General features: G+C 36.6%; 5 protein-coding genes and 1 long non-coding RNA gene across 7 annotated transcripts in view; 2 read left to right on the plus strand and 4 right to left on the minus strand.

Moving 5' to 3' along the window:
- LOC114516411 lies at positions 1–24,483 on the plus strand. 2 transcript variants are annotated; one of them, XM_028535878.1, is made up of 4 exons: positions 1–1,224; positions 23,185–23,227; positions 23,354–23,769; positions 23,937–24,482. In XM_028535878.1, the coding sequence occupies exons 3-4, from the start codon at positions 23,435–23,437 to the stop codon at positions 24,256–24,258; spliced, it is 657 nt and encodes a 218-aa protein (XP_028391679.1). In that variant the 5' UTR covers positions 1–1,224; positions 23,185–23,227; positions 23,354–23,434; the 3' UTR covers positions 24,259–24,482. The 2 variants fall into 2 exon arrangements, with proteins under 2 accessions (XP_028391679.1, XP_028391678.1); XM_028535877.1 differs by lacking the exon at positions 1–1,224 and adding an exon at positions 22,925–23,052 and having other exon boundaries at positions 23,937–24,483.
- Positions 4,056–5,157, plus strand: LOC114516412 (peptide deformylase, mitochondrial-like). Its single transcript, XM_028535879.1, has one exon. The coding sequence runs from the start codon at positions 4,108–4,110 to the stop codon at positions 4,795–4,797; it is 690 nt and encodes a 229-aa protein (XP_028391680.1). The 5' UTR covers positions 4,056–4,107; the 3' UTR covers positions 4,798–5,157.
- On the minus strand, positions 5,223–12,730 carry LOC114516410 (membrane-bound transcription factor site-1 protease-like). The gene is given in 27 exon segments (XM_028535875.1): positions 5,223–5,932; positions 6,106–6,272; positions 6,390–6,518; positions 6,622–6,840; positions 7,182–7,418; positions 7,421–7,465; positions 7,744–7,779; positions 7,881–7,960; positions 8,060–8,155; positions 8,230–8,306; positions 8,377–8,514; positions 8,740–8,784; positions 8,867–8,914; positions 9,135–9,295; positions 9,425–9,525; positions 9,606–9,680; positions 9,767–9,843; positions 9,928–10,030; positions 10,124–10,191; positions 10,288–10,404; positions 10,505–10,614; positions 10,728–10,887; positions 10,957–11,025; positions 11,113–11,210; positions 11,385–11,490; positions 11,754–11,905; positions 12,412–12,730. Coding segments are annotated over 27 exon segments (3,135 nt in total). The 5' UTR covers positions 12,593–12,730; the 3' UTR covers positions 5,223–5,692.
- Positions 12,936–13,646, minus strand: LOC114516413. The gene is made up of 4 exons (XR_003686293.1): positions 13,617–13,646; positions 13,424–13,522; positions 13,190–13,279; positions 12,936–13,044 (listed from the first exon to the last, which is right to left on the minus strand). It is a non-coding gene; the product is annotated as an uncharacterized LOC114516413 (long non-coding RNA).
- LOC114516635 (Fanconi anemia group A protein-like) lies at positions 13,705–22,847 on the minus strand. Its single transcript, XM_028536162.1, has 44 exons — positions 22,605–22,847; positions 22,413–22,508; positions 22,199–22,244; positions 21,911–22,083; positions 21,742–21,840; positions 21,599–21,669; positions 21,375–21,481; positions 21,154–21,218; positions 20,997–21,030; positions 20,865–20,913; positions 20,607–20,796; positions 20,417–20,482; positions 20,212–20,296; positions 19,878–20,011; positions 19,623–19,736; positions 19,273–19,368; positions 19,128–19,190; positions 18,826–18,914; positions 18,637–18,697; positions 18,508–18,557; positions 18,356–18,417; positions 18,173–18,283; positions 17,908–18,038; positions 17,696–17,781; positions 17,488–17,596; positions 17,175–17,279; positions 17,002–17,042; positions 16,727–16,815; positions 16,564–16,598; positions 16,426–16,483; positions 16,137–16,290; positions 15,886–16,017; positions 15,625–15,763; positions 15,474–15,538; positions 15,289–15,400; positions 15,127–15,189; positions 15,000–15,040; positions 14,861–14,924; positions 14,596–14,795; positions 14,429–14,516; positions 14,241–14,306; positions 14,066–14,104; positions 13,923–13,965; positions 13,705–13,847 (listed from the first exon to the last, which is right to left on the minus strand). Exons 2-44 carry the CDS (start codon positions 22,488–22,490, stop codon positions 13,705–13,707), a joined length of 3,846 nt encoding a protein of 1,281 aa, XP_028391963.1. The 5' UTR covers positions 22,491–22,508; positions 22,605–22,847.
- Positions 24,286–27,716, minus strand: part of LOC114516636 (NACHT, LRR and PYD domains-containing protein 3-like) — a 6,413-nt gene continuing 2,982 nt past the window's right edge. Inside the window, exons 5-6 of the mRNA XM_028536163.1 lie at positions 26,164–26,829; positions 24,286–24,316 (exon numbers count right to left, since the gene is read on the minus strand). Coding sequence (XP_028391964.1) covers positions 24,286–24,316; positions 26,164–26,829 — 697 coding nt within the window. The remainder of the gene's footprint in view (positions 24,317–26,163; positions 26,830–27,716) is intronic.

Here is a 27,716-nt window from a genome sequence, read left to right on the forward strand (position 1 = left end):
CTACTAGTACTTTCTTGTTTGTTAATATGGCTTTTCGTTTCGCTAAATTGCGAGAGCGTCCGTTTTTTCGGTTGCGTTCATCAGTTCTCAAACTTAGGTTCCCCTGTTAACGGCGGAGGGTAAGGAGTAAGTTTTCGCTAATTTTTGTTATGTTTTAACAGCTTAACCGTTATACTGCTGAAAGAACGAAAACAGTAAGAAGTCTTATGAGCGATTGTGGATGATACCATAACAAAGAAGATCTGTACAGATTGGCAAATGTCGAAAGAAGCGTTGAACAGAAAGTGCATTTGACCAGAAGACTATACACTAGCATTCGCTTTTAATCAAGGCTGCTGAAAGGCCACGGGAATGAAGGGAACAGCATCTTCATAAAAATGCTGACATAATATCATGCAGCATTGGACCTATATACAGTGGGTCCAAATTAACGTCACCGTGAAGAAAGTTAGAATTAAACAACTTTTGATGAAAATATGGTGGCTATTGCTGATGAAATAAGAAGTTAACAATGCTGGCTAGCATTTTGTTCCAATTTAGCTGCTATCCACGTATCCAACGGTGTAATAAACTTTTAACAATTGGAAATGGTCAAATCTCACGTGTATTAAAACGAAATGACTGTAAAGTAAGTTCTCCGTGGCAAACATTCATTCGATATTACTGAAATGTGGATTTGAATTTATGCTTTATCATGGTTGCTGGGCAGTTCGCAGCTGAACAACCTAGCCTCGTGGTGGTGGAGTCCTAGAAGATAAGAATTAAGTCCACTGTGGCTTGTCAAACGTTGTCAAAACAGTTGCTATACTTTACAAAAGCTAATAGCTTAAATCGGAATGCTGGACTTTCTGTATGAGAGCAAGCATCGTAAAAAAACATCACCAAAGTACGACAATCCTTTCAACAAAATCCAAGAGTCAGTGCTTTGGCGTAATCCAAGAAAAATGTCAAAGTCCCACGTGATCCAGCACGACGTGTAGCATTTTGCACATGGCTCAGTTGTGCAAGGAGATGCTCACTTCTGGCCTAACCTTGTCATCGGCGATGAAGCATCAATAAAGCCTGATTCTCATATGTCACCGACGGTCGGCGATGTATTGTTTGCGGTTGTTGACGAAGAAGATTTATACAAAATAACAAAGATTCATTATGAGAATCAGGCTTAACGAATGAACGTGTGTTATCGCAACATCGCGTGGAAATTCGAATCAACTGATGGTAAAAGTAAGTTATATAATTGCTTTACTAACAGGTAATCAGATATTTATGAAAGTTGAAAGCAGGAGTTTGTGTCTTATGCATGTCCCATAGCAATTTCAGCCGGGGTGAGTTTTATTTATGAATGTACAGCTGTTCGATATGTCAGGCTAATGTTTTAAAACTAATGTTTACGAAAATTTGACTGGGTGATTTTCTCGAGACTGAAAAAATTCACTTTTGAAATTCTCCGAGATTATTTTTTTGACGAAGAAGTATTTTGTTTTGAGCTACTGTGCGTGTCTTTTTGAAATGTTTGAAATGTTTTGTTCGGTGTGTTGTTGCTATCACATCAATTAAGGTCAGTTTTGAATCTTGTAATCCTTGTTGGGACTTTAATGATTTGTTTAAAGCCATGATTTGTTTTAATAATGATGTGCTTGATTTCCTTGTTGTTTGGTTGTTGTAAGTAATCTGTATTTAAATCACCTAATAGAATGGTCTCTTTGTTTTCACAAAGACCGGTACTTAGCATATCTTGAAGAATGCTTTCGAAATCCTTTTGCAAGTGTTTACTGGGAATTTGGAGGTCGATATAAAATGCAAACAAGGAAGGATTTTGACTGAGTTTTTAACAAATATTTCCAACCATAAAGTCTCCTAACCTGCTCTTTCCAAGTCAGCTCGCCTTTGCCATTTTACATCTTCTCGAATAAAGCAACCGACACCACCTCTAACTCCGTATTCATGGTCTTTCCTGAAAAAAATATATTCGTCTTTAATATCATGTTGTAGATGGGTTTCAGTTATTGCAAATATATCAATACTTCGGTTGGTTTCTTTAAGTAACATATCAACCCTGTCGAGCTTCCGTATAATAGTCCGTTCATTTATATTTTGGTGAATTACCTTTAGCCCCTTGTATTGGCAAATTCTTTTAGCTTTTCATTGACCGAATTACAGCAGTTTGTATGAGGTTCGGCTGAATCCTGCGTTATTGGTGTACATGTCGAACAAAACGATGTCTCGCAGCCAGATATGACCGCGTCCGACAAACACTTTACATGGTATAGGCTGTTACATTCAGAGCACAAGTCTGAGCTTTGATTTCTTCTCACCGTCTTTGAGAGCAGATAAGGCATTTAGTTGCCGGTCCGGGGCAAAGTTCGACATCACCATGCAGCTAAAATCAGTTGAGTGTGAATGTCGTCCTGTAGTTATTCCTTTTTCTTGCTTGAAAACCCACAGAGAAGGTATAATTCGGGAGTTGCATATGTCTTTGGTTTCATCACCATAAGAAGAATAGAAAACTGAGTTTGAGCTGGCAAATCAGTGCTTTTTAACACTTGAAAATATAAAGATCGCAAGGACGAATTCAAGTGCAACCATGCAACATGGCGGATTTCAATAAGATACCCATGTGGCATCACAGTTAATAGCGAAAATTTCCATCTAAAACAAGATTCAAACCTCTGGATGTCGACACATGAGATCAACATCTTGACCATTAGACTACAAGCTCTTGTGCTGAACGGCAATGGTTATTTATAATAAACTCTATCCTTTTCCCGATGTTCATCATGGAAAACGGTGATGGTAGGATTCGAACCATCGATTTACCACTTGGGAGACCACTGTCTTCGCCACTAGACTACACGATTTTGTGCTGAAAGGCTATGGTTATTTAACTTTCTTATCCTTTTCAAGAAGTTCATAATGAATAACGGTCATCGTAGGATTCGAACCATTGATTTGCCACCTGGGAGACCACTGTCTTCGCCACTAGACTACAAGATTTTGTGCTGAAAGGTTATGGTTATTTAACTTTCTTATCCTTTTCACGAAGTTCATAATGAAAAAATGGTTATGGTAGGATTCGAACCATCGATTTACCACTTGGGAGACCACTGTCTTCGCCACTAGACTACACGATTTTGTGCTGAAAGGTTATGGTTATTTAACTTTCTTATCCTTTTCACGAAGTTCATAATGAAAAAATGGTTATGGTAGGATTCGAACCATCGATTTACCACTTGGGAGACCACTGTCTTCGCCACTAGACTACAAGATTTTGTGCTGAAGGCTATGGTTATTTAACTTTCTTATCCTTTTCACGAAGTTCATAATGAAAAAATGGTTATGGTAGGATTCGAACCATCGATTTACCAGTTGTGAGACCACTGTCTTCGCCACTAGACTACAAGATTTTGTGCTCAAGGCTATGGTTATTTAACTTTCTTATCCTTTTCACGAAGTTCATAATGAATAACGGTCATCGTAGGATTCGAACCATCGATTTACCAGTTGTGAGACCATTGTCTTCGCCACTAAATTACAAGATATTGTGCTGACTGGCTTTGGTTATTTAATTTACTTTATCCTTTTCACGAGTGCATAATGAAAAAACGGTTATGGTCGGATTCGAACCGTCGATTTACCACTTGGGAGATCATTGTCGTCTCCTACAAGATCTTGTGCTGAACGGCTAAGGTTATTTTATTTGATTTACCTTATCCTTTTCTCAAAAGACATAATGAAAAACGGACATGCTTGGACTCGAACCCCAGTGTGAAACATGAGAGAGCATTGCCTTCACCGCCAGACCAAGAGAACTTATACCGACTATTACTACACTATTTTATTTTCCTCAACCTTTTTTCGAAGGATTTTACGTAAATTTATATAAGTTTACTTGGATAATGATGGTTTATTCTCTTGTCTAAAACTGTCAAAATGGTAGTAGGAACTCTATTGAAGCCTTAAAAAAGACGGATGTTGTTTGTGGAATTATTGTTCGATTGATGGAAATTCCAGCCGTACTTGATGGACGTTTCAAATTTAAAAGTGGTAGCACTGGTTCCAGATGATATTTCTTACACGAAGTACTCCTGGACTTAGGATGAAAAGGAAATGTTCTTTCGAATCACAGCGCGGAAAGGTCTTTTAAAAAATATTCTAAAATCTCCAAAATGCTTTAGTATTCTCCGTAGAGAAAAATCAAGCTGGATGGAAACTCTAAAATCCACAATTGTCGGCACAAATGTGCCAAAAGTTCGTCAAATTGGTGACCCAGTACTACGAGAGGTCGCCCAACCAGTTGATCCAATTACCATCCAGACAGCCGATTTTCAAAAGCTTCTTGAGGTAATGATTAAAACAATGAGATCACATCAAGCTGTAGGCATTGCAGCGCCACAGATCGGAGTTGGATTGCAAGTTTTTGCTATGGAGCACACGCAAGGTCATATGAACCGACTGAAAGAAATGGGTTTCACTTTGGAAGACCTCAGACAGAAACAAATGGATATAGTTCCACTGAAAGTTTTCATTAACCCAGAATTGAAAATTACCAATTCTAAAATGGTTGCATTCAGAGAGGGGTGCCTCAGTCTTGAGGGGTTTTCAGGTGTTGTCCCCCGTGCACTCGAGGTAGAGGTGAGAGGGCTGAACGAGAATGGTGAAGCTGTGTGTTGGAATGCATCAGGATGGCCTGCGCGTATTGTTCAACATGAGATAGACCACTTACGGGGGAATATTTATATAGATTCAATGACTTATAAATCATTTATGAATAATAAGTGGAACGATTTTGTAGAATAATATAGTTGAAAACGAACACATGTTACAAGTTAGTACTCCATAAAATATATAGAGGTCACTGAGAACAGGTTGCTAGTCCTTATTATATATAGAGCTCACCAAACTAGAAGTAAAGATGAGCATAAGATGAGTTTTCAATCTAAGATTTTTTAGCTAATAACTATCTGAAACAAACAATTTTAAATCAAGTTTTAATACCATTTGTTCAGTTTGTGTATAGATCTCAGTTGTAACCCAACACCTTCACTTTCAATGTTTAATTCTCATAGACAAGAGCAATGGGGATATTAAACAGTTACAAAATAACAAAGGAAGAGGCAAATCGATTTTTTTTCTTAGGAAAGCGGAGATTTAACCCAGACCACACCTAATGACACAATGCCACATGCAAACAAATAGAAGAAAATATTTACTTTCATAATAATCATTTATATATTAAAAACTTTTTTACATTTCCCAATGCAAGCCCATTTGAAATATATTTACAATAATTGCTCTAACCTAATTACACATTCACTACCACTATGATTTTCTTAATGTGGGATCAGAAAAATTTAAAAAGGCACCTAGGTAAACGCACTTTGGTTGACATGGAAACTTATATACAATTTTCTGCATATCAGATCTTGTGCGAAATCTTGTCTCAGGGCCTAACACAGGTCATGACTTTGCATGGACTGTTTACATAATCTCACTCAGTCCAGACTGAATGAGAGTAAAACGGCTTTGAGATATTGAAATGAGTATATACCCTTGGTAGTCATGTACTCATCCCAACAATAGCCTGTGGTTATTTAGCTTCACAAACTTTCAATACCTCAAAATCTTGTGCTTCGTTGAAACAGCCCTTTTAGATGTGCCTGAATCGCTGAGCTCTTTATTGTCTGAATGGTGGCTAGACAAACAGTCTTGTTGTAGGGATACGAAATGTGAACGTCCTATTGTCTCCAGGCTTCTTTGGTTTTCTGTGTGACCTACAGGTCAGTATAGCACAGTAGACAAGGATAATGGATGATATCAGAGCGACATAGATTGGTATGGTGTACCAGATGTCTATTGTAGGACTGTCTGGTTCCCAGTCGTGAGGAACTTGGAAATTGACTTTCTTTCTTGAGGACAAATCAATCACCACAGGCTAGATGAAATTGCAAATACATTGTGAACCTTTGTATATAAATATTTGTTGGTAGTAGCTACATTGAAAGTGGATTCTAATGGCCTAGTTTAGAAAGTATGAATCAATACACTGTCGTTGGTTGGTTCAAGAAATGATGAGAAACCTACGTGTTTACCACATGCAGTATTTACCTGACCAATCCACAGCAACTTGGGATGTTTATATAAATCTCCAGTGGAAGATATATTCAATGCTTGTGCTTTAGACCATGTGTACTTGTGGCAAGCAGGAAGACTTTTTGCCTGCGCTGGTCCCAGCCTCGAATCCAGAACTTTGGAGTAACGGTTTAGTTGATTACCTGTTAATTGAGAAGAAGTCGGACAACTTTAATGTTAATGGGATAACACAAATCTATAAATGTTCACCTTGTGATACAACCTTCAGATATAGGAATGAGGGAATTTTGATAAGTTACCTTCCATTCTTTGAGGTAGACTATCATCTTTGCTTGTTTCAATGACCTGTCCTTTGAAATCACCAAACGTCGGAGATAACTCATTGCTCGCGGTAAACTGAAGCATGTCACTTAACAACCAAAAACAATCTACAAGAAGAATCACATTTTTAAAACTGAACAAAGCATCCTGATGAAAATACAATTAGTTGATTATGCAATGTAGACGGTCAACGGTGAACCAAAGACGCACCTCTCTGTAACGGAGCACCATCCAAACAGTTTGAATCACCATACAATACTATCCGACCACCTTCATCGAGAGTTGTCTGGTACAATCCCAAGATTGGCACGTCTGAAACGGTCTTCGTTTTTCCTGCGGTCACCTCGAAACCCTGGTCATTCAACGTCTGTTTTACCACGATACCATCCGAGGGGAATCTCAGCAAACTTGTTCCAGACGCGTAATAGACTAGAAGCATATCGTACAGTCTGAGCCACGATAATACACGCAACACAAGATCTCGTAAAAAATCTATGGATTCACCCCATTTTTGCCCTGAATTTGTTCAACTCATCAAGTAATGCTTTCACAATTTTGTGCTGAATTTATAGAAAATTGTGCACTTTTTTAATGGAAAACTTACGGTATTGCAAGGAGATATTGTATGTGTCTCTAAACATATGTAAAACTTTAAAAAAAATTCGGTGATAAAGGTGCAAAAAGGAGGAAATTCATGGCACCAAGTTTGGCTCATCGTCGTTTACGTGCGGAGTTATTTCCTAATCCAAAACTGGGCAAAAGAAGTTTACCTCCATTCTCAGCGAGACGATAGTCTCCCTCGTAAATCTGGTCACTAAATGCCATCCTCCAGGGTGCGAGCAGTTCATTAAGAGCAGGAATATTCGCTCCCCCCGTATCTGGCATCCACCATTGCCTAGTATTCTCATCGTAGAACTTCACTTTCTTCATCACCTCAACGTTGTACCAATCAGCGACGATGATCAAGGAGAGGCCAAGGTTTTCAACGTCCGCACGAAGTTGATTATTTCCTCTGGAAAATATTCCTCCTCGGGATCTACGATCAGCAATGTCCCTGGGGGAGAAAAGTTAAACAAAACTTAGATTTCAGCTCAAATATAATCAACTGACGAATCCCCTCAGGTCGAAACATCGAGAAGTGTTCTCTCTATTTTAGGCAGTTGTTATACCACATTTGATGCGAAGTTGTTTGAAGACGCTGCCACGCTACTCCCTGTACAGAAGTAGCTTGTGAATTATGACATTAAGTCCACTTTTCTTGTGTACAGTGCTCATAAGATGGATAAATATTTTCTCACAGAATTAGGAAGTTTTGCATATAAAAGCACGTACCATAATGTGAAGCATTGAAACACGTGAAAGGAGATCCTAAAAGTGAAGAACATTTTAACGAGTGGTTCTCTTTAGAATGTCCAATCAAAAAGAAATTTTAAAAGAATAAACCTCGATGTAATAGCAAAACAGCTCACCAAGAACTTCAATAAAGTATCCTTGTTTGGTGATGTAGTTAAACATGTCTCGGAAGTTCGTGTGGATGTGATCACCATTCCTAGAAAGCAACGAGTTTGCCATGTATTTCTTAGAAATATCATTGACGCGATGGGACCGTGGGTGAACGTACAGTACTGTATGTAAATGGGTGACTTACCAGTCCAATGGATTGTTTCTCATCTTCAAGTTATCGCGAGGAAAATAACCGGGAGGGTATCGTAGATTATGGTATTGATCCCAAAGTATTCTCTTGCTAGATGATATAATAGACAAATCATGAACAACGCTTGAATATTAGAATCTATTCTTAATATCGTGAAAACCAACCTTCGTTCGGGAGTTGGAATTACTTTGACTTTCACTGGTAATTTAATCATCGACATTCTCTTCTCCATTTCATCTCCCTGCAACAAACATTGGTATCGTTCAGAGCTCAAATAATGCGTCGAAATGGTCAAGTGTTTTTGGCCTCACCTGTGGAGGAGACGATATATTCAATGACACGTGGCCTTGAACTATTCCAGACCACGTGGACGAGGCTGGTGTTACCCGGATGGACAGCGCGAGGTACCCTGACCATGGCCACAAGATTTGAGAATACGAGAATGAAATCTAGAGAAGAAGTAATTCAATAAATGTTATAGTCCAAGTGATGGATATTATGGTATAAAATGAGCTATTTCTCTATCCCTTCTCTATACCTTCTACTGCCTGGTACCACCTTCTACTGCCTGGTACCAACTACAACAACCACACCAACTACTACCACTGTACTGTACCACATTCTACTGTCCATTGCTACCTTCTAACACCTACTACCACCTACTATCAACTTACGTCTATTCTGTCGCCATTTTGCGGTAGATATGGATGCCAAACAGGCTAGAATGAAAAACGTTCATTAAGACGGAATGAAAAATAACTATTATGGTATAGAAATCGGAATACGGAATTAGAGAGATACCTTTCCTACGATGGAACCGGTCACGCCCATACCATTCAATATCGTCACCTAAAATTACGAAGATAAAGAAGCGTAGGAATGGAAGGAGATGCGTTAGCGTCTTTCATGGAAGTCTGTCAGAGTGCTGGGGAAATGAAGCATTTAGGAAGCTAGACCCGAAGCAAGCATGGCCTAATAAAAGGCTGAAAAACAAGGTTATTCGTAGTTTATATATTTCGGGGTTATGTCCATGCTACGGAGAGAACTAAATGTCCCTTTTGCCACTTACGTTGACGATGACAGGAAGACCAAATGCGTAGAGTGGCTGAACACAATATGGCCACATGTAGGGACATTCTGTGAGGTCAATATAACTTGGACTCAAGCTGGCCTGAGGTTTATAACTTGATAAGACTTGATATGCTTTAATTAAATCCAGTTTGCCATGACCTGAAACACACAAGAATCAAAGTTCGTAAACCCTGGACAAAGAAATACCGGCCATGCGAGGACCATCTTTTGATATGAGACATGCTTGGGGAAAACTAAGAAACCGACGTGAATGTATTTGGCTCTGACCTTGCTCAAAGATATTAGCATCTGGAACGCGACGGGCGGACGCCAAAAATGCTTGCTTCATACTGGCTGGGTTGATGACGTCGCCGCGATGTCGCACAGAACTAGACAGATGAAACATAAAAGGAGTGAATTGATTTTCATATAACAGACATTGCACGAGACTAGATGATGAAATATTTACCTCAGCAATAATGAAACAGCCCCAGCAACGACTGGTGAGGCAACACTGGTACCAGACAAAGAACGACACCCACCCCTACAGAAGACAAGATGGTTTACGAAACGCAAATCTCAACTACTGTACGATGAAAGGACAAACACCACAACAGGAATTAATCGTACCTCAAACCTGAACCACGAACGCCAGATCCATACGTGACAATATCAGGTTTTACACGACCATATCCACCTGGTAATTCCTAAACAAATGATGAACTCTCATCAAGTATTACTCTACACCACACACACACACACGCACACACAGCGGTTTATCCAAGTCTTACCCATGTTGTCATTCCTCTAGAGGAAAATCTCGCAATTTGATCTTCAAAATTTATTCCACCAACACCAATGACATCCATCTGGTCTGCAGGATTGTTTAGCGTCCTGAAATATACATAAAATAGACATTGATCATTGCCATCCTTGATTTGGGTATATTCCAGTTTACAAATAAATCATCGTGGATTGTAATCTTACCCATACAATGGACCATCATTTCCAATCGCTGACACCATTATGACGCCATTTGCAGTTAACTCCCAAACCTGCAGATGAGAAATATAGATTTACTGCACTTGAAGAAGAACAGTTTAGAGCTGATAATTTAAATTAATAAATTGGTACATCCAAAGTTGAATAACCTTGTCAACAAAAGGTTGATCCATGAAGTCAGGTCCACCAATACTTAAGTTCAAAACATTCACTTTATTTAAAATCGCGTAGTTGAAAGCATCCAGAAACCAAGAGGTGTAAGAAACCTGCGTGAAAAACAAACAAGGTTTTCATATCAATTCTGAGATGGAAGATAACTGATGTTTCATTGCCACAAATAAAAAAGAAGAACAAGTAGGACCTTACCTGGTTATTTGTGAACACTCTGTAAATATGAAGCTCAGCATCTGGTGCAAACCCCAAACATTCCTTGGAGCTTGCAATGACACCTGCCACAAATGTTCCATGACCCAAACCTGAATAAAAAAAGATATTTTTAGGGTCTGTGTCTAAGGATCAAATAAAATCAGCAAGATCCCAAGACTGAAACTTGAACTGGTTTGAGAAACTGTGATGGAATATTTCTTACCATCGTCCATGAATTGTTCATTTGTCCAGTTAGTTCTATCTTTGATGTTTTTAAAGTGAGGATGATGTTTATGTAAACCAGTATCAAATATTGCCACCTTCACATCCTCTCCAGTATAACCCATGCTCCATAAGATATCCGCTTGCAATGCTTGCGTGATCTGAAATGAAGATCACAGTTTAATAACATCAGCTGACTAAATTTGAGTCTGTTTCGACTTTTTGCAAACCTGGCGTGGAATTGCTCGTAACAACTTCCTTCCTTTTGCAGCATCTTCTGAGAAAGAAAGTGATTGTCCCTAGAAGAGAAGATATTTACATAATACTACACCAGTTTGTTTTATATAAATCAGAGAATGGTTTAATAGAAAAAGCGAATGATTTACCATTGAAAGGCTTGAGCGAGTTCCCTTCCTTGCGCTCCAATCTTTAACAGACCAGCAATCATTGTGACATTCTGAGTTGTTCCCATCTTGTAAATCATCTGAACAATGGACGACAATGATGATGCAGTTCAGTAATGATACATTCATATCAATATAATACAGATAAATAAATGAGAGACAAAAAGAGTCAATTGCCTGTTGTCGGATTTGAACATTCGTTACCAAGCTCTAAGAGATGGACTATACTGGGGTGATAGGTCAAGACATTTTACCTTGGGTGAAATGAAGAAATCTTTGAACTTTTCTTTGTGGTGTTACTTTTCGTATTCTTGGATGCATCTGAAGAGCTTCCACCCCTTCTTCTGCATTTTGACGTAACTATTATAGCATAAAAGAACCCTGCTTCAGCCATAGCTAACACTAATCTTTAAAACTAGTGCTGGATTGAAGATAAACCAGGCCAACCAAACTTATTATTAAATCAACGAATCCTCCTCTGACCTCCAAACTAAAGCTAGATAGGTCATGTTCATTATAGATCTGAACTGGATTGTGATCCCGTCTCGAAACTATGCCTCATGAACAAACAACAGTTACTGATCTCTTAAAGTAGAATATAACCATATGTATCTAATTATTACCCTGATCAAGGAGAAGTCACTTGGGAACTGACGGGCAGGGTTATTTCTAGGAATTACTTCCCACGACGGAACATTGCTGATGCTCAGTGCTTCACTAACAATCACATCTCGTCTGGGTTCAGGATAGTACCCTTCAAACAACACTATGAACTCTAGAGAAAGAAAATATCAAATGTTATAACTAATGACCAGACAGTACCTGATGTATGTAACTAACTATTCATAGTTTGTAAACCCAAAAGAGACATACAACTGTGGTAATGAATGTTTAGTACATTTCCAAATAACTAGGGAGGATTGTATTGCTGAATGTTTGAGGTGTCTGTGCAAAGAAAAAGCACAAAATCTATAAACATGCCCGATTTGCAAACATTCTAGCGTGGTTTTTGGTCAGTAAGTGTCAGTTATGTGCACATTCTATATTCCCTGGTCTTATGCATCCTGTGCAAATGAAAACAAAAAAAACTAGTTTAATAAATCACAGTCTCCATTCCTGAATCAGATATGTATTCTAGGCATGCCTAAGAGGAACCCTGCCAGGAAGCTTTTTGATAACTCAACTTTGTTATTATCTTTCATCCATTGAAATAGCAACAGTAAAGTAACCAAGGTTTTGTTGAAAGAAACTGGGTTAATATCAAAGACAAGAAGCACTCACCATTTTCAACAACAGACGACTTGTAATCATAGCGTAGTTCCCCCGTCTGATTTAATACCACGCAATTGAGAGGAACATGAGTCCCTTTTGTTGCAACCGATATCAAAATAACCCAGACTAGAAAGCGTAAACACCGCTTCTTCTTCCACCACGATTTCGCGAATTCGACAAGAAAAACCATGGCAAATGCATTAAACACAACGCTCGGGTATCCGTCTTTTCCATATCGCTACATATTTGAGAATCTTCGTTCAATTATTTAGGGTTACGTGGATAATCTGACAATGAACCCTTATTCATTACTTCACTGCCATCTTGAAAATTAATACGTCTTCACGTGGTGTGTTTCGAGCATCGTGATTGGTCCATTTTTGTATGCTGCTTGGAGACTCGAATTTTCTCTCAAACGCGCTGTATTTTGCATTTCTCCCCCCCCCCTCCCTCCGCTATCAACATGTTTACTGGAAACCCCCCTTTGAAATAAGCCAGGAAATCCCCCTGAGATGAATGTTGAAAATACTTGCAAAAATATTTAATTTCAATAAATAACGAGTAGAGATAATTCATAATATATACAAAGTTCTATCTTTCGATATATCTTCGAACCTCCTGAGGTAATTTCTGGACAACGAACTAAATAAAGTTTAAAAAAAGTGAATTTTAAGCTCCTTCCAAAAGGATATCACAGACATCACAACATGACGTCATTGTACAACATCTTTACTAATGACATCATACATAACGTGAGTTGCAAAATGACGTCATTCAGACATCTTACTTCTGGAATTCTTAAGTCAGCTGAGTGGAACAAACGAAGATAATCTTTGACAAAGGTTGTAATCTTCACATAAACATCTAAATCGAGAAGCTGAAGAAAGGAATATGATCCTGTAAGATTTATTATGGTTTTCATTTTTAAAACTTTAAAAGCATTATATTCCAGCAAACTCCGACCAGTGGATATCTGACCGTACTGTCCTGCAACTAGGGAATCTTCATTCGGTAATTTTACCTGTTTTGGACAAGAGCGATCAGAAAAATTTTGGTAAAGATCTGTGTACTGAATGTACATGAGCAAAACAGCATGGGTAAAAGCCCCGTATGGTAATCTCTGAAATTCAAAAGAATTCGACCAGTCAGTCAATTTGTCTCGTGTGCTTCGTAAAGAGAGTACATGCTACAGAAGTGAAGAATCCCTGACTCACATCTGTTAAAATCTCATCATCTGATGCGTGACCATCCTAAAGGCAAAAAAGAAAAAAATGTTCCCTCAACAGTTCCACCAGACACGAGTTAAAACCTAGCGTCATCTCCTAAGAAAAAACCAGCACATCTTTCTCCTAACCTGAAGAACAAGATGGACAGAAAGCGACGAGTTTTCTTTTCAAACAAAACATATCTTGCTGACAATAATTCAGCGCCCTGATTCAATTCTTCTATAACGAAAAGAAAGGAAAATATCATTATTTTATACCCAGATTACAGATCGATGACTGAAATCGTAGACTTACGATTAAAAACGCACAGAACCTCCGGATACAAAAACAGAATAGTCTAAGAAGAAAGCGCGGAGGATTTGAACGTTTTAACAAATTATCATAGGATTTATATGATTTGAGCAGAGGAAAGATTTGTGCAATAGTTTACTGTTTACCATTGTTATTTCATACCAGGCCTCTTCAGATTCCTTCGTCTTTAAAGAAAAAGAGAAAACACTTTCTGTTTTATAATGTGAGCTAAAGCTGCACTAACAACGCTTCAAAATGGTTCTTCATTAGTTTCTGTCTAACCAATGCGATTATTATTATGTATTTGGATTGGATCCATACCTCATCATCTTGTACAATGTTCATAGCCAGATAACAGAAGATGATATCGTAGAGAAACACAAGAATCTGTATGAACGATACAAATAGAAAAATTGTTAACAGGCCAACAATTTTAGTATATGAAACCTAATAACCATAAATATCTAATGCCCCGTGGTTCTTTGAGGCTTCAATTGAAGATATCTTACTCTTTTTCCTGGCTGCGAAGACGACAGTCCTTTCAACAAGACAGTCATCCTATGCACAAAATTTTCGTCCAAGGTAGAAGCTTGTGATCTAAAGTATTTCAAAAGTTGAACATGATATTAAATAAATAAAAGGCTGACTTTGATAATAAAACAATTGTCATAAATACCTTTTTAAAATATGCAGAAATATGACATAACTTTGTCCAACTTCGTAACCAGCAAGAACTGGAAGAGTATTTTGTGCCACTGGTTGGTCCTTGCCGGTCAAAATATCAGTCAACCAACCATGGTAAGATTGCAATTGTTGAAGCGTTTCACTGGCGGTGACGTAGGGATGATAGAGTGGCTTGAGTTGGACCCAGTAGTACTAAAGAGAAATACTTGTTGAATTAGCTGTATCTGCATGGGTTGAATTCAAAAGACAATACTTACCATAAGGGAGGCAAAGATAAAATGACAATCTGTCAGAAAACATCGCAGTATCGATTCAGCTTTCCTACGAATAAATAAAAAAATTTCTCCTCTGGTATCTGCTATTCCATTTATCACAATTTTTAAATCTATCGCATACCTCGGCTCCTCTCTTTCCAAGTTAAATCGTTTCAAGAAAATCTACAGTCAATAAAAGAACCAGATTCTCAACTTCATGTATGGCCACAAGAACATATCCTGTATGCATGTGTTCTGTCGGTACTCACTTTTAAAATATGCGCCGTCAAATTGAACGGAAAAACCATAGAATCTGGAAACAACTCTGGTTTCTGGAAAAAAAACTGCTGCTTGCTCGACTTTGTTACAATGTATAGAGTATCTCATCCTCTTAATGTTAGACCACTGAGTTGAAATAAACAAAAACCTACCAAATTATCATTAAGAAACTGGGAGAATTTCTTCGTATTTTCGTCTTTCAACAATTTCCATTCCATCTCAGTGTTTGCTACTAACAACCAGGATGGTAATTGTGTCGCCAATCTTAAGAAAATATTCAATTCATTTGAAGTGAAGTGGTCAATCATGTGAGTTATTGCGTGGAGTAAAAGCTTACCTGATGAAAGCAATCGTTTCAGTTTGAAACTGAATTTCAGCGGAGGGATCTTCGCCTTTCTTTATCTACAAAGAGGATGTTCTCTCGTTTCAATTAAAACTGGTTATTCTATACTGAAAACTATTATCCACAGGAAACTCTTATTATCCACCTCATTGAATCTTGACTCAAAGAAATCTAAGAACCAAACGTCAGTTCTCTCTTCTGAAGACACGTTTGACAAATTCACGAGATCTTGTAAAATTATTATCAAATTTTTTCCCGCAGAAGAAACATCCTTCATCGGTGATCTTAAAAATATAAAACACGAATTAAAAATGTAACCAAAATATAATGAAACAGCCAAATCCAAACCAAAGGTATAATCAAAGCCGAACTAACTTCAACCAAGCTCAACTCTTTAGACACCAACCTCGTCCAATGATCCATGATAGCAGACACAATGTCTTTGGCTATTTCTTGAATTGCAGCCAATTCTCCGCTTTCAACATCTTCCAGTTGTGGTAGAAATTTTTCATAAACGATCCAGTTGTAATACTGCAGTCTGAGTGTGTGAAATCGAGCAGAATTGATGAGTAAGGTGAACGATTAACTGGAGGAATGTGTAACTAAACTTGCATAAATGGTTCATATGAAGTTATCATAAGTAATTTCATGGAATACCTCTCGTTTTCTACTAAAAAGTCTTCGCGGGTATCAAGCTCCCAAAGCAACCATTGTTTGAAACTCAAACACGGTGATTCACATCCTCGGTCTTCAAGAAGCCTGATTTCTTTTAAAGATCTTATCAGACTGTCCAAGACTTTCATTTCTTTGCCTATAAATACGAAATCAAAACAGCTTGCAGAAATATGTACAAATGATTTTCATTTTTGGCGGTTTTCGTTCGGAGATAAAAGCCAGTATATTCTTGTTACTCATTATTCCTGAAACCTGGCTTGCGTTAACTCACTTTCTAAGAAATCCTTTCTTGGTGCTTGAAACTTCAACTTATTGCACAGATATTGCACCTGTAATAACAACGTTATAATACAAAGATTAGGCAGTTCAGGTGACTCATTTTAAGAGGAAAATGGAGATTGAAACTTACTTTAGTGAGCATCGTTTTTGGAACATAAGCCTGACCTTGAAAAAAAAGAAAGAAATGAAATTTAGAATAAGATATTGTTGCAGATATTGTTGTACAATATCAAGGCATTCTTGCTAATAAACGAACTAGAATACGCGAAGAAAACGAGGCTAGGATACACTACCTAGTGGACCATCACATGTAAGCTGGTTTAGGTCTGTAGTGAGAGATTCAAACACAACCATAGCGTAGTGAAGATAATGAGAACACCATCTGAAATGAATGTCAAATTAAGTTTCGAAAGATAAGACTATTACAGCGAGTGGCTTCTGGTTTATGATGGAATTTTAATCATATGGCGGAGCTTTCTAATCGAACATGCACGCAAAGCATATTACACAAAAAAGAGAAATATATTTCGAAGCCACAAATGCAAGAGACTCAGACCACACACAATACCTTAGAAAAAACTTGGAGGATGTCTTTGATGATAACGAAATCTGACTTAAAATAAAGTCAACAAGTGTTTGGTGACAATCAGAACTCTGTGAAATATTTTAAAACAAGTGTCGGGACAATCTGTCGTGTGGTGGAGAGTTAGAAAGTAGCAAATGATACACCCAGATGCCCACCTCAGGGTTGGTTGTCTGAGCGCGAATGCTCCAAGTCTTGAAACATGAAAGGTGACAGGTTAAGATTGCCAGACCATGGATGTGTTCATCAGCAAGTACGTGAGACTGAAAAATCATTAAAGTCTCTTCAGTCCCAAGAATGAATGCTTTATCGCGAAGGTTGATTAACCAACCTGTTATCATGTCATTGTTAGCTATTACATGAGAATACTGGAGAACCTTGTGTTTGGTAAAGTCAAGTCTGAAGCTCTCTTCTCAAATGTTTCTCTGAGAACGATTCGTAGTTTAAGAAACTGTATGAAGGACCACTGACCTCATGACATATCGTACTCCAAAGATGAACGAACACACATTGAAGCAGACGAGGAAATGAGACCAAAATTGAGACAAACTTCGATGCCCAATGAAATTTGAAGAGCGCTCTAAAAATGCAATAATCAATACAATATGTCTGTAGCGTCATTAATCTGTTCCCAGTGTGTATAGATTAAGGATTGTCGATGGTTAAGACAATAGCTTACCTCCTTGGTGGAAGGTCGTTAGAAGTTGTGATATTTTGCACAGCAACACATGCTTTACAAAAGATGTTTATTACGACGTAAGATGCCTAAAAACATGAGGGGGACTGCACAAATAACTAAACGTCGGTTAGGCAGAATTTTTTATACTGAGATTTGGTCCTTTTCTTCGATTTCTTTCAAGAGATTGAACCTAACAATGAACTGCTACTGACCTGAAGGCAATCTTGGTCCATTTCAACAGCAGCCAAGTCAACGTCAATTAATTTCGTTGAGCATTCACGAGGGTCCGTGGAGAATATCAATTTTACTTTCCGAGAGAAGGAAGAAAACCAGGATTGTAAATCTGTAGCAAGAAATGAAGATGAACCCTGATTGGTCAGCTCGCCGGGATTGTCCAATCAGATACAAGCTCCGTCCGCAGACAACGTCATAATGCAGACTTCTACGAGCACACACTACTGGCATGACATACTAAACCTTGAGTGGCGTCATCGCTTGCTGCCATGCAAACCAGAATATTAGGAAGTTTTTCCAGACAGTCGGTGAGTTCTTTAACATTGTCACGAGGTTTATCGTCGTCGGGGAAGCCTGTCAAAGCAAACGGGTGTGATTTCTTGACGTGCATATTTCAGTGTGTTAAAATACGATCAATGTTTATACCTTCGAGCCGTTCGCATCGTCGTTGATATGATTTGAACATGGCTTGAGGAATTTTTCCCGCCCTAGACAGAAATTTTCGCAAAAGCAAAATGTATACAAAGTGTTATAATCCTTCGTGAGTTTACAGTTAGATCGATGGATGTTTCTCTGACCTGTTCAGCTCATCAATTAAACGAGTTTTGATGTCGCCTTCTTCTGGTAACTACGAGAATAGGGAAATAAAATAAAAAAACAAGTGAAAGATTTTGTGCAGCGATTCCTCTGGGCAGAGCAATACGTACATGTCTTGGTTGAAACAAGGCTGGAAGAAATCGGCCAATGAAATATGGCTTCCTGAAAATGCTGAAAAGATAAAACATTCTGTAAACATTTACCATAGAAACCTCCTTTCCTAATAGTCACTCTATTACCCTGAGCTGCAAAAAAACAAACATGAAAATATGACTTCAATTAGGATGGTTAATCGTCACCTGGCCTCCATGATTGAGATTGGTATTTTCCCAGATTCGTCATATAATAAAAGACATTTCTTAACATCAAGTCTCGCCTGTTCCATCACCTGAAAATAATCGTTACTATTTCGTTGAAATACTTCCCAAATCGATCTCAACTCTTTCTTTACCTGGACTCTAACAAGATCTTTTTAACCTAATCCTTCATTTGACGTCACTAATCTTAACTCCAGTCCTAATCCTTCACTTGACATAAACTAATCCTAACTCTAGCCTTAATCCTCGTCGATAATATAGAAAGAGAGTTACTTATTCCTGACCTTAACTTGCTCATCCTGGCTTGAATTTTGAGTAAAAAGTCCAGTGTTTTCTTCCAAAGGTATCTTTAGAAAAAATGAAGCAGCAGAAATCTTAATTATCCAAACCAACAATGTTTTATCAACGAACAAGTCGCAAAAATCTTACATTTAGGTCAGCCAGTCGCGTCTTTGCTAATGAAATGTAATCATCAGCATAATATTTATATTTCGACGGCACCTGAGGACACTTGAAGATATGCACCTGGATGAAACATAAATTATAAATATTGACTATTGTTTCTAATTTTCCATAAACTGTATCAGTTGTAATTGATTGTGTCTTGTAGAATACAGTGATACTACAAGAGCAAACATGATATACAGTATTACAGTATTCTATAAGTTCTGAACGCTTTTTCCTATAGAGACCGGACAGGATTATTTCTTATTGTTCCAGTACTAGGGAGGAACCATTAACCAGTTCTTCCAAGAGATCCACAAAGGATTGCCTCGTACCTTCAAAAATTCAGGTTTATCGTACGGAACTAGTTCTGTGAGACTTTTAAAGAAGAAGTGAATGGTTTTCTTCACGTTGAGACCAAACGACGATCCTCTTGTAAGAAACGTTTGCTGCAAAACAACGGGAACGGGGAGATTAGTATCAGAGTTCAGAAGTTGCCACGATCAAATTAAAGGAAAATATTCATTTCGTCGGATTAACTATTAAATGAGTGAGTGACGGGTAGAAATTAAGGTGAAGCGACAAATCACCTCAAACCAAGTTGCGTACGAAGGTGAAATGTGATTTCCTTCAAAGACAGCTTGTCTACGTAGAAGCAAAACTAGATCAAACTGTAACTCATCACAATTATCTAGCGAATCCAAAAGGCATTGTCCAAGGAAATCTATGAAGGCATTGCAATGGATTAGAAAAACGTTTGAAACAAACACAATAATATTCAGAAAAAACAAGCATCGTTATGTCAAACACGAGGTCGCATGCTTTGATAGAAATTATTTCCTCGAAAAAGGCATAGAGGCTTTGAGCAATAAAGCCATTACCTCCATTTCCAGATAAATGAATTCAAAAAATGAACTACTATACCATCAAATGATTTACGAGATTCTTCATTTTGAACAAGGGAAACAGTGAAAAGATGGCAGAGTTCTTTAATATTCACAGTTTCAGACTAAAGCGACATAAAAAAATCATGAACGCTCGAGCTGGTTCAAGAGAGAGACGGTTCGTCAATTTGTCAGTCAACAGTATAACTTTGCAGTAAACTCGGTATCTATGGCAAAACACTTACCTTGATTGACTCAACAGCATGTTGAATGATTTGAATGATATCCTCACTGCTAAACACTGAAACAAACTAAGAACAGAAAAAAATTGTTTCTTTAGAGGTCTAGTAGACAGAAAAGATCATTTTTATGATCTGCAAGATCCCGCATTCATCATGATTATCTCCTGACTTGACAAAAATCCAGCCAACAAACCTGTAAATATTTGATTCTTGTTGCTCCAGAGAGGAATTCAAATGTCCATTTATCTTGATGTGAAATGGCATCCTTGACTGACAAACTGCAAGGTGTTGATAAAAGATCTGATAACAATTCTCGGAGAAACCTTTGAATTATTTCTACAGGAACCTCTTCCAACTCACGGATAACTTTACACACAGATAACCTGAAATGAAAAAGAAAAAAATTAATACATTCTGTTATTTTTATTATAATTTTTTTCTGAATTCCTACCAATTATTCACCACTTCTTCTGCCTCATCTTGCTTTGCAGACTCTGTATCTTAAATTACGAAAATGAAGCGAGTCTTTAACTCTTATATAGTTATTAAACTGGTACAGGGTGAGATAAGAGTTTTGACTTACATTTCATGAGTTTAAAAAGACTTTCCTGAGTTTTCTTGTGAAATTGAGAAGATATAACATGATAAATTTCAAACATAATTCAAATGTTCGATTGTTTAAAAAGTAGATGTTAACTGCACCTGGAAATTACCTAATTAATCAAAACATGAAGACATACCTTAATAACCTCTTTGTTTTCCTGTAAGTTTCCATAGCCCATTAGCAATAAATCTCCAATGAAAACTAAATATTGAAAGATAATCATATTCACTCCAATTCTATTTATATTTAAGTACTGATGGCCATATTTTATGAAACAATTATGTATGTCAGCTACGTCTAGCCACCATCTTATCCAGATATACTGGTGAATTAAGGTTTATGTCTGACCAGACTGACCTTGAAGGATTTTCTTTCGAAGAACAATGCTATCTTGGTCACCATCACAAAAAAGACTTGCAATACCTTTACAAAACCTTTCCAACCATTCCTCATTAGAATACCAACTAAATAATAAGAATAAGCTCTGTAGATTCTCAGCTATCTACCATGAACATATTGATTCGATCTGTACACACAGTACGTGCTATACCTGATGTAACAATTTTGGTACAAACTCTTACCTTAAAAAACAAGTTTGGAAAGACACAACAAAATTTTCATTTAACAGCCAAATCAGTTCCATGGGAATTGCCTGGAATACAATTAATTAAACTGTCATAATTTTAGCCAACAAACAAATGCATTGCAAGTATTATTGCTGTACCATGGCTGGAAGACTTTTGATGAAGTTCAATTTGTCAAAACAATTTGTTTCTTTGTCTTTGATTCTATTCATAAAAACCAACAGGACTTCAACTTTTGTCTAAAAGAAGCAGAATGGATTGTTGATTACAGAATCTTCCAAGAGCTCCCTCTTGGATATCAAAACTCACCTTTACTTCATAAGATAACAGATGGTAGTAGTTATGACCAACATTTTGGTTGTGAGGTTGATCAACTTTGACTACATCCAACAACTGTTGTGCAAATATTTGAGAGGCAACCAGACTAACAGGGAGGCAGGTAGTCTTTGAAATTGCATGGAAATGTTGCATGCAAGAATCTTCTAAACAATAATGAAAAAAGGAAATATATTTTAAATATTCAGTAATCTTTACAATAGCAGCTGTTTCTGATAAAAAGGCCTGCATACTGTAGGCTTACGATAAGTTATTTCTCACCAGTCATTTGAATTATGTCATTTGAAGGAACAGCATCTTGAGAAAGCTATAGAGAGACATTAACCATAATTACTGGATACAGTAGGTACTGACGTACTGTTCAATTCTTTGGCTATTTGCTGAAATAAAATGTTTCATATGCAATTGCTCTGGGCAAGGCATTAGCTTCACTGCCTCTAGGAAAAATATTTCTACAGGGGTTGTAAACCTTAACCTCTTCCAGGACTTTGCTGATTTTAACATTGTCCAAAACAAAAGCCAAGACTTCCTTATGTAGCTCTTCTGCATTCATTTGAGAATTTTCTCTTTTCTATCAACAAAATACGTACTGAAATTTAAACACAGCCAGAAATACCTGGTACCTAAGTCAGAAAACAGAATAAAGAAAATAAGAAGTGGAACTTACTAAGCAGTTGATTAAATTTTATTGCAATTTCACGTGAGTGATTTGAGTCTTGTCTTCCGCTCCCAGGCTGTGTTCAACATTACATACGATGAAATTGATCTCAAAAGTCATTATTACAGTACATATTTTGAATCTTTGAGAATGTAAAATGCCCCATTTAACGCGCGGAATCTCTTAGCAACAAAAATTATATATTTTAAATCGAAACTTTTTGTAAAAACGTACATTTCATTCATTTCTTTGCATTCGATTTCGTTGAATTCAAAATTTTGCGCGAAAATTTTGGCGCGGCGCATTTTAATTGGCGAGAAAAATGGTGCTAAAAATGTTGCTAAGGCAATGTTGCAATTTGAAAAATGTAAACAAACAAAACTATTGAAATAAACATCACAGATCGTTCATCGATTATTGTAAAAGTTAAAAATATGCCAACGAAAAAGAAAGGAAAGTAGGTTTATTAAGCAGAATTCCTTTGTGTTTAAAGACATAAACTCCTTGTAAATTTTGTGCAAATGTCCAAACAGTTACCTTGTACTTTATTCCTGTGTAACCGTTTATAGAATTATATCGATGTTTATAGGAAGAAAAAACAACCAAAGAAATCTAAAGAAGAGCTAGCAAAGGTAGTTTTCAAAACCAGCATCGCTAAAGTAGATCATTATATGATTATCTTCATCTAATGACGAATGGTTACTTACAATAGCATTCAAAGTGCAGAACGAGCTAATATTTACCTTTTTTTTCAACAGGAGAAACTTGAGAAAGCAGCTGAGGCATTTGAAGCAGCTGAAGAGTTACATCAATCATTTGTGACTCGTATTGATGAATGGATGCTGCACAATTATGGTAGAGCTATCGACCTTTTTCGACGTTTCGACCTGAATGGTGATGGGTGTTTGACATACGAGGAGTTTTATGCTGGAATGAGAGATCTTGACGCACCCTGCAATAAAATTGAATTATATCTTCTTGCAAAGAAGTTGGATCAAGATTCGAATGAATTGATCGACTATTTAGAGTTTTCAAAAGGGTTAAAGTACTTTCGTAAATCAGATATTGTTCCAGACACGGATCTTCCCAATTTGACAATTGTTAGAGAGAAACTTAAAAATTGTCCATGTTGTAAACTAGGATTATGGAAGCCCATGAAAGAAGCTTTCCCAAGGTGGGTATAGTTCAGTATCTCATCTTTCATCAGATCACTACAGAAAATGGTTGGTCAGTTTGCAAGTTGCTTGCAACAGTCAGAAATGACATACTAGAATCATCTATGCTGATTTATAAAATCTTCCATACATCTTCAAAATTTCAGTGAAAAATATTTTTTTTCAGATACATACAACTAGAATTGAGGCTTGTCACGTTTGCAAATGTCAACAGCTATCCAGGGAACTTTGAAATCTTAATTCATGCTCATGTGAGTATCTACTCTATTGTGGAACTAATTCATGAGAGACTTGGTGAGTCAACACAGAATTTGACCATCTACAAAGACAATGAGAGAGAGATGGTGGTCCTGGATCCTAATGTGACATTACAGGAGACTGGATTTGAGGGTGGTCCCAAAAACTTGCCACAGGATGTTGCACTTTTGTACGATTATATGACAGAGTTTAATGACTGTCCCATACTAACATCAGATCATTATTTCTAAATACCATAGATGTAAGAAATTTTTCTCTCATTTTATTTTTGCAAGCTTGTTAGTCTGTCTATATAATGTTACAATTATAAATCACATGAAAGTTTTGGCATGCCCACTATCAAAACACATATTGTCAATTTAAATTTTTGCTAGTAACAGTTTGAAAGTGTTCTTTGTTAATATTATGCAACCTGGTAACAACAAGTTGGAAATCTGTCTTAATTACAAGAGGCAATAGTAGGTTGTAAAATACCTCATCAAAATCACAAGGTTGCAGGATTTATTACCTGCCACAGACAAAAATATGTTTTGCTTTAAACCCCTGGCTCTCTTTCTCATTTGAGATGTTTTAAACAATGGATGATCAAACAGTTCAGTATATTGTCAACAATTGAGCGGCATACTGGTAGCCTGTTGAGATAAATTTCCCCTTGCACCAACAACAATGTCCTCGCTCAGGGGTTGGTTTGTATGAAGATGATCCAGACCTGGTACCCAAGCTAGCACTTTGATGAGATCACTGAATGAGATGGATAATCATGGTCGCTAAGACAAAGCATAAGTAGTAATTTTTTTATTATAAAGTTGCCTGAGACCAAATTTATATTAGTAGTAAAAAGTTTATTTTAGCCTAAATGCTGTTTACATGATCCCGGTTAACGAAGCGTGAGATGACTTTGAAGTATTGAAATGAGTATGTGTAATCTTCCCGACAATAGCATGTGCTTGTTTGGTGTCAAACAATCAAAGTTGCTTTCCTGAGACAAAATTTATCCATGTGTTCATATAGGAAGGTCTTCGGACGAGATGTATAGAAAGACAAAGCATTAAGAGTAGCTGTAAAAAGTTTATTTTAAATACACAATGCAATACACAACTGTCCAATCGGCAATCACTCCAGTGTCCTGCGAGTTAGTTTAAAGAAATCTACCTTACGAATGATTCAAACTACAAAATACTTATGCGAAATACAATCATATACAATTAGAAATAGTATTTACAAAACAATAAAAACTTAATAGTCAGAAACTACAAACATTGATTGATTTTTAAACAATCTAAACTGATTTATTAAATGTTTGGTAAAAAATTCCATCAGAAATTTCGCATAACGTCTCATCAACATACGCAAAATATATTCCACAAAAAACATTTCAAAGAACATTTGCTCGTATAAAGGAATAAAAAAACTATGAGAGTAAAATACCTGATGTGTCATGAAGAAAAATATTAATATGATTTGCCTGCAATATACAGCTTCACAAAAACATTTCACAAGGTTTGACGCGTTTTACACAATTGCAGTCATTACGACTTTACATTTAGTAAATCAGTTTGCAGTTGTCTCTCTTAGCATCTCTTAAATATTTAGCACCTTCAGTTTTTAAACCATTGTAACTTACATTTAGTTCAGTAAGTTTACAGTTGTCACTCTTCAAAGCATCACTTAAATATTTAACATCTTCAGTTTTTAAATCATTGCTACTTACATCTAGTTTAGTAAGTTTACAGTTGTCATTCTTCAAAGCATCACTTAAATATTTAACACCTTCAGTTTTTAAATCATTGAGACTTACATCTAGTTTAGTAAGTTTACAGTTGTCACTCTTCAGGGCATCACTTAAATATTTAACACCTTCAGTTTTTAAATCATTGACACTTACATATAGTTTAGTAAGTTTACAGTTGTCATTCTTCAAAGCATCACTTAAATATTTAACACCTTCAGTTGTTAAACCAATGCCACTTACATTTAGTTTAGTAAGTTTACAGTTGTCACTCTTCAAAGCATCACTTAAATATTTAGCACCTTTAGTTTTTAAATCATTGCCACTTACATTTAGTTTAGTAAGTTTACAGTTGTCTCTCTTCAAAGCATCACTTAAATATTTAGCACCTTCAGTTTTAAAATCATTGCCACTTACATTTAGTTTAGTAAGTTTACAGTTGTCACTCTTCAAAGCATCACTTAAATATTTAGCACCTTTAGTTTCTAAATCATTGGCACTTACATATAGTTTAGTAAGTTTACAGTTGTCACTCTTCAAAGCATCACTTAAATATTTAACACCTTCAGTTTTTAAATCATTGGCACTTACATATAGTTTAGTAAGTTTACAGTTGTCACTCTTCAAAGCATCACTTAAATATTTAACACCTTCAGTTGTTAAACCAGTATTGTTACTTACATCTAGTTCAGTAAGTTCACAGTTGTCATTCTCCAGGCCATGCTTATCTTTCTTCAAAAACTCAGCCAATTCACGGATAGTAATGTTCGTCACAGTACAACCATTGATTTTAAGCTGTTTCAAGTTCTTGATGTGGCTTAAAAATTTAAACAAAGCCGTAGATTCTGCTGGTGCAATATTTAATCCAAACAAAGTAAATCTTTCATGATCATCCTCAGATGCAAACAAGTCATCATCCTCAGATGCAAACGAGTCATCATCCTCAGACGCAAACGACGAAATCATTTTCATGACGCGATCTTCTTGCATTTCCCAAACACTTTTTATCACGAGTAAACTTTTGTCATTACTCCAGTCAATACGTCGTTTCTTTGGCATCCAGTCTTGAAATCTAGATTAAGATATTTTGAGAGAAAAGTTTAGAAGTTTAGAATTATATTTAGATAAAACTTCGTAGTATAAATGGCCATTTCATCAAAAAGAAAATCCATTCACGGTGTAAAGACGACAACACATGTACAGACTAATACTGATTTTGTTTTTTGTAGAAACAAAACTACAAAAGTAAAAATTTCTGAAAAGAAAATATAAATTCTGTGACAGCTTTTCTTTAAAAAAAATGGTGTTAAAATGGTTTTTCCCTTTCGTCTGCAAAAATTGAAGGTTATCGTCTTTCCATAAGAAACAAAACTATTGAATTCGTATTAGCTTTTTGATAAATTGTTGAAAACAGTAAAATATTACCTCATATTTTTGAATTACAGCAACAAAAACGTCACTTAAATATTTTAAATACATCCATTCAGGTAATTTTAGCTTTTTCTTCTTTCTTTTTAATAATTTTGAATAGTTTTTCAAGGTTTTTTGTTTGTTTTTAACTAAGTTTTCTCCTCATCTTCGCGGGGCATAAAAAATACAAAATTGAGCCGCAGCCGAGTATCACGTGAATCACTGATTAGCCAATCATATCGCTTCAAACAACCTCAACTGGCACGTGCTTGTCCTATAAAGTCTATAATCAGTATAAACTGTATAATTAATATTTCATTGTACTCTTTTTACAGCATGCAAAGCTATTGACTTGGAGACTACACTGGAATCAATCAAAGTCATCAAAAGTTATAATTTCATTAAATCATCTGATAACAGATGATTATAATTATGCTAATAATTGTTTGAATAAAAAATAAGTACAGCAACCTTTCACAGAATTGGCTAATCAGAATCATTCATAATTTATACAACAGGCAGAGGTTTTATCAACTTTGGAAAATCCTC

This window comes from Dendronephthya gigantea, unplaced genomic scaffold (assembly GCF_004324835.1).
Source record: "Dendronephthya gigantea isolate DGI-Jeju-01 unplaced genomic scaffold, DenGig_1.0 000006F, whole genome shotgun sequence".
Taxonomy (NCBI): domain Eukaryota; kingdom Metazoa; phylum Cnidaria; class Anthozoa; order Malacalcyonacea; family Nephtheidae; genus Dendronephthya; species Dendronephthya gigantea.